The sequence below is a fragment of the Acipenser ruthenus genome, chromosome 32, assembly GCF_902713425.1.
Source record: "Acipenser ruthenus chromosome 32, fAciRut3.2 maternal haplotype, whole genome shotgun sequence".
Taxonomy (NCBI): domain Eukaryota; kingdom Metazoa; phylum Chordata; class Actinopteri; order Acipenseriformes; family Acipenseridae; genus Acipenser; species Acipenser ruthenus.
In genome coordinates, this window is record NC_081220.1 from 3,515,858 (window position 1) to 3,530,373 (window position 14,516).

Consider the following 14,516-nt stretch of genomic DNA (forward strand, 5'->3'; position numbering starts at 1 on the left):
AAACACAGACCCGTTTATATCCCGTGTACCAATCTATACACCAACATTAACACACGCACGCACCATACAACACATAATAAGCACACAGGGGCGGGGCACATTGCCACAGATACATATCATGATACGCAGGTCACAATACGATGCATATCACGATACGCAGGTCACAATACGATGCATATCACGATACGCAGGTCACAATACGATGCATATCACGATACGCAGGTCACAATAAAATACATGATGCGCAGGTCACAATACGATACTGTGGCAAAGCGCCCCGCCCCTGTGTGCATTTGTGTTATGTGTTGTATGTTGCGTGTGTAAATGTTGGTGTATAGATTGGTACACGGGATATAAACAGGTCTGTGTTTCACGTGTGTTTAAATTGTATATTTGTATTTAGGCACGGGATTGCACATCACGCACGTGCATTTAAAATATAATATGCGAGCACGGGGTTGCACAGAATTAATTCACGTGCTGGGATTCAAGTGAATAATTAATTAGTAATTGAATCCCAGCACAATAGTATATATACAGTGCCTTGCGAAAGTATTCGGCCCCCTTGAACTTTGCGACCTTTTGCCACATTTCAGGCTTCAAACATAAAGATATGAAACTGTAATTTTTTGTGAAGAATCAACAACAAGTGGGACACAATCATGAAGCGGAACGAAATTTATTGGATATTTCAAACTTTTTTAACAAATAAAAAACTGAAAAATTGGGCGTGCAAAATTATTCAGCCCCTTTACTTTCAGTGCAGCAAACTCTCTCCAGAAGTTCAGTGAGGATCTCTGAATGATCCAATGTTGACCTAAATGACTAATGATGATAAATAGAATCCACCTGTGTGTAATCAAGTCTCCGTATAAATGCACCTGCACTGTGATAGTCTCAGAGGTCCGTTTAAAGCGCAGAGAGCATCATGAAGAACAAGGAACACACCAGGCAGGTCCGAGATACTGTTGTGGAGAAGTTTAAAGCCGGATTTGGATACAAAAAGATTTCCCAAGCTTTAAACATCCCAAGGAGCACTGTGCAAGCGATAATATTGAAATGGATGGAGTATCAGACCACTGCAAATCTACCAAGACCTGGCCGTCCCTCTAAACTTTCAGCTCATACAAGGAGAAGACTGATCAGAGATGCAGCCAAGAGGCCCATGATCACTCTGGATGAACTGCAGAGATCTACAGCTGAGGTGGGAGACTCTGTCCATAGGACAACAATCAGTCGTATACTGCACAAATCTGGCCTTTATGGAAGAGTGGCAAGAAGAAAGCCATTTCTTAAAGATATCCATAAAAAGTGTCGTTTACAGTTTGCCACAAGCCACCTGGGAGACACACCAAACATGTGGAAGAAGGTGCTCTGGTCAGATGAAACCAAAATCGAACTTTTTGGCAACAATGCAAAACGTTATGTTTGGCGTAAAAGCAACACAGCTCATCACCCTGAACACACCATCCCCACTGTCAAACATGGTGGTGGCAGCATCATGGTTTGGGCCTGCTTTTCTTCAGCAGGGACAGGGAAGATGGTTAAAATTGATGGGAAGATGGATGGAGCCAAATACAGGACCATTCTGGAAGAAAACCTGATGGAGTCTGCAAAAGACCTGAGACTGGGACGGAGATTTGTCTTCCAACAAGACAATGATCCAAAACATAAAGCAAAATCTACAATGGAATGGTTCACAAATAAACATATCCAGGTGTTAGAATGGCCAAGTCAAAGTCCAGACCTGAATCCAATCGAGAATCTGTGGAAAGAACTGAAAACTGCTGTTCACAAATGCTCTCCATCCAACCTCACTGAGCTCGAGCTGTTTTGCAAGGAGGAATGGGCAAAAATTTCAGTCTCTCGATGTGCAAAACTGATGGAGACATATCCCAAGCGACTTACAGCTGTAATCGCAGCAAAAGGTGGCGCTACAAAGTATTAACTTAAGGGGGCTGAATAATTTTGCACGCCCAATTTTTCAGTTTTTTATTTGTTAAAAAAGTTTGAAATATCCAATAAATTTCGTTCCACTTCATGATTGTGTCCCACTTGTTGTTGATTCTTCACAAAAAATTACAGTTTCATATCTTTATGTTTGAAGCCTGAAATGTGGCAAAAGGTCGCAAAGTTCAAGGGGGCCGAATACTTTCGCAAGGCACTGTAGACGCACATTTCTTGCACTCAGGGTTAGGTGTTCGGTGAGTGGAGAACGAGTGTGGAGAAGGAGAAATTAAATAATAAGAAAGAACGTAAATATAAAAGTGAATAACTGTCTCACTCACCGTGTTTCGTTTGTCTGTCTGTGCACTGTCTGTTTACTGTGTAGTCCGTTTTGTTTGTCTTTTTATTTTGGCGTGTAGTGCCGTGTCCCGTGTTTTGTCTGTTCAAACCTTTTATTTTCTGTTTAATTATTAAATGCTGAGCGCAATCACGCGCTCAGCTTTACCAAAACTCCAAATCTCTGTGTGTTACTTCCTGATTCTGGTCTGACGCCACCCACTCCGGCCGTCTTTGTGACACGTGGTGTCATCGTGGGATAATAGCGCCTCCAAGCGTCAGACCAGGAGAGGGGGTTTTGTGAAAAAAAAAAAAAAAAAAAATAGTAAAGCGAGGATGGGAAGAAAGAGCTGCAGGAAGCAGCAGAAGCAGCAACAACAACAGCTGCAGCCCTCATCCTGCATGCCGGGCTGGGAGGAGAACAGCCACAACGGGGCAGTAGCCACCCCTCTACCCCCACTGCCACCGGGTTCCCCACCGTCCCGGGAAATATGGGACTGGCTGGTGCACCCCGAGGGGAACTTCGCCAGTGACCTCCCCATGGTTATTCACGCACTGCAGATGCGAGATGGGAAACGATGGGAGGACTGGGAGCAACAGCACAACCCGGCATCCGTTCGTGACCTCACCATTGTGGTGCTGGGTTACCTAGCTGCAGACATGGGAGGGATGCCTTCCAGTGAGCAAGAGGGAGAGGAGCAGTCGCTGCCCTCTCCAGTACCTGAGCGGGAGGAGCCTGAGCGTCCACAGCCCGAGTGGGAGGAGCCTGAGCGTCCACAGCCCGAGTGGGAGGAGCCTGAGCGTCCACAGCCCGAGTGGGAGGAGCCTGAGCGTCCACAGCCCGAGTGGGAGGAGCCTGAGCGTCCACAGCCCGAGTGGGAGGAGCCTGAGCGTCCACAGCCCGAGTGGGAGGAGCCTGAGCGTCCACAGCCCGAGTGGGAGGAGCCTGAGCGTCCTACGCCTGAGTGGGAGGAACCCGAACGTCCTACGCCTGAGTGGGAGGAACCCGAACGTCCTACGCCTGAGTGGGGGGAACCCGAGTGTCCACAGCCCAAAAGGGAGGAGGTCGAGGATGATGGCTGGGAGGTTTTTTTAAAGAACCTCGCAGCAGAGTTATGCCCTGGCTGTGGGGCTTATGGGCACACGTTAGCCATATGCCCCACCCAGTATGAAGAGGAGGAACCAGCGCCCAGACGGGGGGACCGCGAGCGTCCAGCGCCCAGACGGGGGGACCGCGAGCGTCCAGCGCCCAGACGGGGGGACCGCGGGAATCCGAAGCCTGAGAGGCAGCTGTTCCCACCTTCACCAGCAGAGGAAGAATGCCTGCTGGTTTCCCCAGCCCAACCAGCAGAGGAAGAATGCCTGCTGGTTTCCCCAGCACAACCAGCAGAGGAAGAATGCCTGCTGGTTTCCCCAGCACAACCAGCAGAGGAAGAATGCCTGCTGGTTTCCCCTTCAGAAGCAGAGCCGCACCAGTCCGCTGCAAGAGAGGCAGAGCAGCACCAGTCCCCTGAAAAAGGGGGAGACTACACGCTGCTCCCACCTCCATCGGCAGGAGACTACACGCTGCTCCCACCTTCACCGGCAGGAGCAGAGCAGCCGGAGCTGCCTCTGCCACTTCCAGGAGCAGAGGAGCAGGAGCTGCCTCTGCCTCCGCCACCTACATCGGCAGGAGCAGAGCAGCCGGAGCTGCCTCTGCCTCCGCCACCTACACCGGCAGGAGCAAAGGAGCAGGAGCTGCCTCTGCCACTTCCAGGAGCAGAGGAGCAGGAGCTGCCTCTGCCACTTCCAGGAGCAGAGGAGCTGCCTCTGCCTCTGCCACTGCCAGAAGCAGAACAGCAGGAGCTGTCTCTGCTTCCCATACCTCCACCACGGGGAGTACGGTGGCCGGAGCCCCAGAAAGGGGAGCTGTCGGCCACGAAGAAGGGGGAGGAGGTCTGGAGACCACCAACCCCAGCAGTAGTTTCGCTGCCGGAGATCGTGGGGGAGGTCAGGAGACCTGCTCCCACTGCAGCAGTTTCGCTGCCGGAGATCGTGGGGGAGGTCCGGAGACCTGCTCCCACTGCAGCAGTTTCGCTGCCGGAGATCGTGGGGGAGGTCCGGAGACCTGCTCCCACTGCAGCAGTTTCGCTGCCGGAGATCGTGGGGGAGGTCAGGAGACCTGCTCCCACTGCAGCAGTTTCGCTGCCGGAGATCGTGGGGGAGGTCAGGAGACCTGCTCCCACTGCAGCAGTTTCGCTGCCGGAGATCGTGGGGGAGGTCCGGAGACCTGCTCCCACTGCAGCTTCTTCGCTGCCGGCAGTACTGTGGTCGGAGCCCCACCAAAGGGAGCTACCGGCTACAAAGAAGGGGGACGAGGTCTGGAGACCACTTTCCCCAGCAGCAGTTTCGTTGCAGGAGTTCTTGTGGCCGGAGCCCCACAGGAGGGAGCTGCCGGCTACGAAGAAGGGGGAGGTCGGGGGACCACCTGCCCCCGCAGCTTTTTCGCTGCAGGACGGGACCAACAGGCTGTCAGCCGTGCCACTACCGGCAGGGGTGCTGACAGCATGGCCAGCCATGGGCCCACTGAAGCCTCCCTTCCCAGCCCGAGACTTTGTCCTGGACTGCTGGATTTTTAAGGGGGGAGGTGGCCGTTGAGGCCATGTGTGCTGCGCACAAGGGGGGGTATATGTGGCAAAGCGCCCCGCCCCTGTGTGCATTTGTGTTATGTGTTGTATGTTGCGTGTGTAAATGTTGGTGTATAGATTGGTACACGGGATATAAACAGGTCTGTGTTTCACGTGTGTTTAAATTGTATATTTGTATTTAGGCACGGGATTGCACATCACGCACGTGCATTTAAAATATAATATGCGAGCACGGGGTTGCACAGAATTAATTCACGTGCTGGGATTCAAGTGAATAATTAATTAGTAATTGAATCCCAGCACAATAGTATATATAGACGCACATTTCTTGCACTCAGGGTTAGGTGTTCGGTGAGTGGAGAACGAGTGTGGAGAAGGAGAAATTAAATAATAAGAAAGAACGTAAATATAAAAGTGAATAACTGTCTCACTCACCGTGTTTCGTTTGTCTGTCTGTGCACTGTCTGTTTACTGTGTAGTCCGTTTTGTTTGTCTTTTTATTTTGGCGTGTAGTGCCGTGTCCCGTGTTTTGTCTGTTCAAACCTTTTATTTTCTGTTTAATTATTAAATGCTGAGCGCAATCACGCGCTCAGCTTTACCAAAACTCCAAATCTCTGTGTGTTACTTCCTGATTCTGGTCTGACGCCACCCACTCCGGCCGTCTTTGTGACAGATACATATCATGATACGCAGGTCACAATACGATGCATATCATGATACGCAGGTCACAATACGATACATATCATGATACGCAGGTCACAATACGATGCATATCACGATACGCAGGTCACAATACGATGCATATCACGATACGCAGGTCACAATACGATACATATCATGATATGCAGGTGTCACAAAGACGGCCAGAGTGGGTGGCGTCAGACCAGAAGCAGGAAGGAATACAAACACAGAGACTTGGATTTTGGTTAGGCTGAGCGCGTGATCGCGCTCAGCATTTAATAAACAGACAGAAAATAAAAGGTTTGAAACAACAAAAACACAGGACACGGCACTATACGCCAAAGTAAAAAGACAAACAAAACGCACTAAACACAAACGGTGCACGGAGACAAACAAACACGGTGAGTACACACTTATCTTTACTTTTACGATCTTTAACTCTCCTCTCTCTCTCTCTCTCTCTCTCTCCCGTTCTCCTCTTCCGAACACCTAAACCACAAGTGACTAAAACGTGCATCTATATATACTGTTGTGCTGGGATTCAATTACTAATTAATTACTCACTTGAATCCCAGCACGTGAATTCATTACGTGCAACCCCGTGCCACACATTATACACATTTTATCTGCACGTGAAGTGATGTGCCATCCTCGTGCCTAAATATAATTATACACTTTAAACACACGTGAAACACAGACCCGTTTATATCCCGTGTACCAATCTATACACCAACATTAACATATGCACGCATACATACACAAAACACACAAATGCACACAAGGGCGGGGCACTTTGCCACATATACCCCCCCTTGTGCGCAGCACACATGGCCTCAACGGCCACCTCCCCCCTTAAAAACCCAGCAGTCCAGGACAAAGTCTCGGGCTGGGAAGGGAGGCTTCAGTGGGCCCTTGGCTGGCAATGCTGTCAGCACCCCTGCCGGTAGTGGCACGGCTGACAGCCTGTTGGTCCCGTCCTGCAGCGAAAAAGCTGCGGGGGCAGGTGGTCCCCCGACCTCCCCCTTCTTCGTAGCCGGCAGCTCCCTCCTGTGGGGCTCCGGCCACAAGAACTCCTGCAGCGAAACTGCTGCTGGGGAAAGTGGTCTCCAGACCTCCTCCCCCTTCTTCGTGGCCGGCAGCTCCCCTTTCTGGGGCTCCGGCCACCGTACTCCCTGCGGAGGTATGGGCAGCAGAGGCAGCTCCTGCTCCTCTGCTCCGGGCGGTGGCAGAGGCAGAGGCAGCTCCAGCTCCTCTGCTCCTGGGGGTGGTGGAGGCAGAGGCAGCTCCTGCTCCTCTGCTCCTGGAGGTGGTGGAGGCAGAGGCAGCTCCTGCTCCTCTGCTCCTGGAGGTGGTGGAGGCAGAGGCAGCTCCTGCTCCTCTGCTCCTGGAGGTGGTGGAGGCAGAGGCAGCTCCTGCTCCTCTGCTCCTGGAGGTGGTGGAGGCAGAGGCAGCTCCTGCTCCTCTGCTCCTGGTGGTGGTGGAGGCAGAGGCAGCTCCTGCTCCTCTGCTCCTGGAAGTGGTGGAGGCAGAGGCAGCTCCTGCTCCTCTGCTCCTGGCAGTGGTGGAGGCAGTGGCAGCTCCTGCTCCTCTGCTCCTGGTGGTGGTGGAGGCAGAGGCAGCTCCTGCTCCTCTGCTCCTAGTGGAGGAAGCGGTGGAGGTGGCGGAGGCAGAGGCAGCTCCTCTGCTCCTGGCGGCGCTGGCTCCCTCCGCTGTGGCGGCTGGGCTGGTGCGCGCCGTGCTGCCTTCAGCAGCATGAATAGAGGCTGCTGGGGGACACCAGCCTCCTGCCCCTCTCCCCCCCAAAAATTTCCAGGGGGTTGGGCCTGTAACCCCTCCTCTTCCGGCTCTTGGGGCTGAACCAGCAGGCATTTTCCCTCTGCTGGTGGCTTGGGTCCCAGAGCTGTGGAAGCCCCGACTTGCCTCCCTTTGGGCTGTGGACGCACCGACTCCTCCCTTTTGGGCTGTGGACGCACCGTCTCCTCCCTTTTGGGCTGTGGACGCACCGACTCCTCCCTTTTGGGCTGTGGACGCACCGACTCCTCCCTTTTGGGCTGTGGACGCACCGACTCCCCCCTCTTGGGCTGTGGACGTTCGGGCTCCCCCCACTCAGGCGTAGGACGTTCGGGCTCCTCCCACTCAGGCGTAGGACGTTCGGGCTCCTCCCACTCAGGCGTAGGACGTTCGGGCTCCTCCCACTCAGGCGTAGGATGTTCGGGCTCCTCCCACTCAGGCGTAGGACGTTCGGGCTCCTCCCACTCAGGCGTAGGACGTTCAGGCTCCTTCCGCTTGGGCACTGGCGAGCTGGCATAGGGGCATCCTGACCAGTCATGTCCCCCTTCCTCACATCGCCCGCACCAGCTCGGTGGCACCTCGGAGCAGTCCCTCCAGCGGTGATCCACCTCTCCGCACCAGGTGCACCAGGGGAACAGGTTCTCTGGCTCCTCTGGCCGCTGTTGCAGTTGTGGTTGGGGCGGTGGGAGCAGCAGTCTACCTCCCCCTGCTGGTGGTGGAGACTGAGGCGACCCCTGCTCCTCCCTCTCCTGATGGACAGGGCAGTGGGCCACGAAGTGCTCACCTCCGCAGATGGGGCATCGTTGGGGTAGCTGTCCGAGGGGGTACCAGGGGCAGTTGGTGCGGGAATGCCCAGGCTCAGCACAGCAGTAACACCCGGGCTGCTGTTCCTCCTCCTCCTCACCTTAGAAGGGGCAGATCGCCACCGTGTGTCCTTGGACCCCACAGGCCATGCACCAGCCTTGGTCCTCGAGGCCCCCGAGGAGGTCCTCCAGGTCCCGGCAGCCGTCTCTCCAGCCTTCCATTTTCCCCTCGGGGTACACCAACTAGTCCCATATTTCTCGGGACGGTGGGGAACCCGGTGGCAGTGGGGTGGCTACTGCTGGTTGGGGTGACCACTGCTTCTGCTGCTTCCTGCAGCTCTTTCTCCCCATCCCTCTTCTTGCTCTTACTTTTTTTTTTTTTTTTTTTTTGTAATCCAGACCCCTCCTGGTCTGACGCTTGGAGGCGCGGCTATCCCACCGCTGCCACCACGTGTCACAAAGACGGCCAGAGTGGGTGGCGTCAGACCAGAAGCAGGAAGGAATACAAACACAGAGACTTGGATTTTGGTTAGGCTGAGCGCGTGATCGCGCTCAGCATTTAATAAACAGACAGAAAATAAAAGGTTTGAAACAACAAAAACACAGGACACGGCACTATACGCCAAAGTAAAAAGACAAACAAAACGCACTAAACACAAACGGTGCACGGAGACAAACAAACACGGTGAGTACACACTTATCTTTACTTTTACGATCTTTAACTCTCCTCTCTCTCTCTCTCTCTCTCTCCCGTTCTCCTCTTCCGAACACCTAAACCACAAGTGACTAAAACGTGCATCTATATATACTGTTGTGCTGGGATTCAATTACTAATTAATTACTCACTTGAATCCCAGCACGTGAATTCATTACGTGCAACCCCGTGCCACACATTATACACATTTTATCTGCACGTGAAGTGATGTGCCATCCTCGTGCCTAAATATAATTATACACTTTAAACACACGTGAAACACAGACCCGTTTATATCCCGTGTACCAATCTATACACCAACATTAACATACGCACGCATACATACACAAAACACACAAATGCACACAGGGGCGGGGCACTTTGCCACAGCAGGTCACAATAAAATACATGTGATGGTCCTGATGGGCTGTATGATGCATAATCACATGGACATTTAATGACAGGCCATTTTTTTAACAGACAACAATGCCATGTGTTTGGGAGAGTATGTAACTATAAAACACACTTATTCTTCATTGAAGAACCATTCATTGAGCTGCAATGAGTTACACTCTGGTCTTGTATCGCAATAGAAGCGCTGCACACCTCTATTACAATACGAAATACAGCTACAGCCAAAAGTTTTGCATCACCTAGAATTTTAGGATTGAGACGTATTTTTTTATTTAGCATCATGTAATCAAAGAAACTACAAAATTACATTGCAAAAGTCTAAGAGAAGCCATAATAGTAGTACAGTATTTCATGTTCGATTTTGAAATACAATATGCTAACGTAACATTATTCAGCAGGTTTCATTGAACTTTATGAAGCAAAATTACTTAATTGTATATAGAGGGTGATGCAAAACTTTTGGCCATAGTTGAACATGTACAGAGGTGAAGAAAGCTTCATAGATACATGCTTGCTATACACAGCATCACTACCGATAACAACTTTCAGATTTGCTGCAGCTTAGATCCTTTGCATTGCTTATGCAATTTTGCCATGATGCAGAGCAGAGCAACAGCGCTGTTCACCAGGGCTCTGTATAAGTCTTCACATGAATGCACTTTAATACCAGCCCAGCCCAGTCTCCCCTCTGTATGTACCTCTTATCTCCTGCGCTGGGACCAGATGGCAGTTGCAGGTACAGGAACAGCTTGTCATTATCAGAGAAGCGCTGCACGTCTTGCTGTGAAGGGAGAACAGCACTGATCAGCACAGACACACACAAACACTGCAGAGAACAGTGCTGATCAGCACACACACACACACACACACACACACACACTGCAGAGAACAGTGCTGATCAGCACACACACACACACACAAACACTGCAGAGAACAGTGCTGATCAGCACACACACACACACACACACACACAAACACTGCAGAGAACAGTGCTGATCAGCACACACACACACACACACACACACAAACACTGCAGAGAACAGTGCTGATCAGCACACACACACACACACACACACACACACACACACACTGCAGAGAACAGTGCTGATCAGCACACACACACACACACACACAAACACTGCAGAGAACAGTGCTGATCAGCACACACACACACACACACACACACACACAAACACTGCAGAGAACAGTGCTGATCAGCACACACACACACACACAAACACTGCAGAGAACAGTGCTGATCAGCACACACACACACACACACACACACAAACACACACACAAACACTGCAGAGAACAGTGCTGATCAGCACACACACACACAAACACTGCAGAGAACAGTGCTGATCAGCACACACACACACACACAAACACTGCAGAGAACAGTGCTGATCAGCACACACACACACACACACACACAAACACTGTAGAGAAAAGCGTCAATCAGCACACACACACACACACACACAAACACTGCAGAGAACAGTGCTGATCAGCACACACACACACACACACACACAAACACTGCAGAGAACAGTGCTGATCAGCACACACACACACACACACACACACAAACACTGCAGAGAACAGTGCTGATCAGCACACACACACACACACACACACACACACACAAACACTGCAGAGAACAGTGCTGATCAGCACACACACACACACACACACACAAACACTGTAGAGAACAGTGCTGATCAGCACACACACACACACTCACACGCACACAAACACTGCAGAGAACAGTGCTGATCAGCACACACACACTCACACACACACAAACACTGCAGAGAACAGTGCTGATCAGCACACACACACACACACACACAAACAAACACTGCAGAGAACAGTGCTGATCAGCACACACACACACAAACACTGTAGAGAACGACACTGCTCATCACAGATTCCATTTAATACTTACCAGAATCGAATCCACTTTAGTCTGTATATTCTTCCTGTTGAATAAAATAAGAACAACACTGAATTAATCATATAATCTCCTTCTGTGTTTACGGTGGTTTAAACTATCGTACATCCTTGCAGACGTGATTTAGTGGGTTAAGTCTTTCTATCACTGGTTTTCACATCCAGTATTCAATTACAGTGGTTGACAAAGCATCAGTGTTCTGTAAATGGGAACCTGCAGGACCGCTTGCAAAAACTGGACATTTTAGGGTTAGTAAAAACACTGAGCTGTATAGGATTTATAAACGTTTCATTATTTTATAGCTCATGCATTCATTTTCACTTGGGTAAGTCAGAACAAGAAGGACAGAAATAAGACTCCTATTGCATAGCAGTTTCATCCATTCCAGGTTTTACTATGAGCTTGACTAGCCACAGTGTTTAGGTAACAAGCTCATGTGTGTCTTATTAAACTCATTGTAAAACCAGGAATGGTCTTATTTCCATCCTTGAACAAGGTATGAATGCATCTATAGAATTATTGCTCACCTTTATTATCTCATACCTAAAATAAACTAAAAGCTGTTTGAGAAGGTGTTTGACGGCAGGCACTCGGCTGGCAGGTGCTTCAGTATCGCAAGATCAATCACTCCGCTTTCAGACTCCTCATTGACAGTTACATGGCAGGAGTCTCTACCCTGGTCCCGCTCTGTAGGGTTTTGTATTATATAGTTATAAGTGATTCTGCTCTGTAGCTGGTTTTGTATTATATAGTTATAAGTGACTCTGCTCTGTAGCTGGTTTTGTATTATATAGTTATAAGTGATTCTGCTCTGAGGCTGGTTTTGTATTATATAGTTATAAGTGATTCTGCTCTGTAGCTGGTTTTGTATTATATAGTTATAAGTGATTCTGCTCTGTAGCTGGTTTTGTATTATATAGTTATAAGTGACTCTGCTCTGAGGCTGGTTTTGTATTATATAGTTATAAGTGATTCTGCTCTGTGGCTGGTTTTGTATTATATAGTTATAAGTGACTCTGCTCTGAGGCTGGTTTTGTATTATATAGTTATAAGTGATTCTGCTCTGTGGCTGGTTTTGTATTATATAGTTATAAGTGATTCTGCTCTGTAGCTGGTTTTGTATTATATAGTTATAAGTGATTCTGCTCTGTAGCTAGTTTTGTATTATATAGTTGTAAGTCATTCTTAACACTAGCCATGTGTTCTCCAGGGTGGTCCTCACAGGTCTGTCACTTGTGAGGGCGCTCCTGGTGAAACATCAGCAGTCTGTGCAGCCTTGGATCGGGAAGCACCTGCCAACAAAGCCCGTACTATCTCAACCCTGCGTCTAAATGTCCAGTGTGCTGCCCTGGATGCTAACAGGGAGATGCAGCTTGTATAGTTCACAGAATGCATGCTGGGGGTGCCAGCTGCACATTTTAAAAGGGATAGCCCATTGAGAGATGAGAGTGTGCTGCTACACAGCCCATTGAGAGATGAGAGTGTGCTGCTACACAGTCCATTGAGAGATACAGCTATACAGCTAGTGCATGTTTTTGCCCTTGTGTTAAAGCCTGCTCTTACGAGATATTGCTCTTCAGTTTTTGCAGCAGTGTGTTGGGTTCTGTCTCCTCCTCCTCTTCTGACGTAAGCACAACCCTTTTCGAGGTCACCAACCGGGGGCCATCCTCCGCCATGACATCAGCTGGTCACTACGGAAACTAGTCTTCGCAGGGAGGGGCTTCCAGAGATTCTACAAAATATTTGGAAAGCTTTTTAAAATTCAAAATCAGCTAGCAATGTGTAACAATGTTTCTCTCATTTGTTTTCCAGGTAAAGGGATGCAGCAGTAGGGTTACTGCACCCCTGAGAGGCAATATTATTATTATTATTATTTATTTCTTAGCAGACGCCCTTATCCAGGGCGACTTACAATTGTTACAAGATATCACATTATACATTATTTCACATACAATTACCCATTTATACAGTTGGGTTTTTACTGGAGCAATCTAGGTAAAGTACCTTGCTCAAGGGTACAACAGCAGTGTCCCCCACCTGGGATTGAACCCACAACCCTCCGGTCAAGAGTCCAGAGCCCTAACCACTACTCCACACTGCTCCAATATGCTACGAATTATACTTTTCCAGTTAACTGAAATGTTTAGAATATTCAAGTCAACACCATGTGATTCAAAACAAGAATGCATTATTATTATTATTATTATTATTATTATTATTATTATTATTATTATTATTATTATTATTTTAAATGGTATACCCTGTACCACATTGTCCAAAACTAAGAATGTTATTTGGAATGCAAGTTCCATGTTTGTATTTTACTTTGGTTACTACACTTTTAATTCCCCGCTTGCATTCTGGTGATTACAGTAATACTACAGAACGTCACCAGAATATACTGTAGACACATCTACTTATTTCTTGCGAACCCGAGCTCCTTCTTATCCAATGGTTTTGTAGGACGGCGCTGACACGAATGGAAATGAATCCCTGTACGGGTCACACACAGCGTCACTAGCACAGTGAAGCGAGGCGCTCCCCTCGCCTCCACTTCCATCACGCAGCCTCACTCAGTCACACGCTGCGCGGAGCTCTACCGGCAGCTGACTTGTACAGCTATGCTGTACTGTAATGCATAAGGCTTGTCACTGCCAATTATAATAATAGCCATTTTAAAATAAAAGCAGCGCCCGGATTCAGATTTTAACACCAGTTTGGTACATGTGTTCCTTTATTTAACTCGTTGAGCGATTTACCATTACAGACAATTGCAACTTTTTAAAATACTACTGCACAGTACCAAGCTTACATACTAAATCGTGTCATGCGTTTCGTTTAGTTTTTAAACAATTAAAACCACGAACTGTTCACGTTTACATGTATTTCTGCAAGCGCCCGTATTGTGTGAATGGGCACTCAATCTTATGTATTTAACACCACGTACACGCAAAACAGACCAGTCAACATATTCCAAATATTTTTATGCCATTAACATTACACACTGGTCTGTTAGCCTTCTTGTATTCATTTCCAAACGTCACGGCTTTCAAATCTTAAAAAAAGACTGTTGCCTTTATTAACAGTAATACGAAAGATATTCACATAGACCATTTTTGTATTCATAACAAATAACTATATTTTATATTCTTAAACAAAAAAACAAAGTACCTTACTCACTCTAGTGACTACCGCAAAAATCCCCTTTCGCTTTTTTTATGATTGGATAGCTAAGGAAGTGTCTGCCTGGCTACGGAACAAACGCT

At 48.8% G+C, this 14,516-nt stretch overlaps 1 protein-coding gene across 2 annotated transcripts in view; it reads right to left on the bottom strand.

The window, feature by feature from the left end:
* LOC131703207 (DNA-binding protein RFX5-like) overlaps positions 1-14,516 on the bottom strand; it is a 30,702-nt gene extending 16,186 nt beyond the window's left edge. The window contains exons 1-4 of one of the 2 annotated variants that reach the window (XM_059006175.1): positions 14,431-14,516; positions 12,814-12,982; positions 11,245-11,278; positions 9,992-10,074 (exon numbers count right to left, since the gene is read on the bottom strand). In XM_059006175.1, the coding sequence (XP_058862158.1) occupies positions 9,992-10,074; positions 11,245-11,278; positions 12,814-12,926 (230 nt within the window). In that variant the 5' untranslated portion in view covers positions 12,927-12,982; positions 14,431-14,516. Of the gene's footprint in view, positions 1-9,991; positions 10,075-11,244; positions 11,279-12,813; positions 12,983-14,421 lie in introns of both variants that reach the window. The other variant, XM_059006176.1, reaches the window with a different exon arrangement.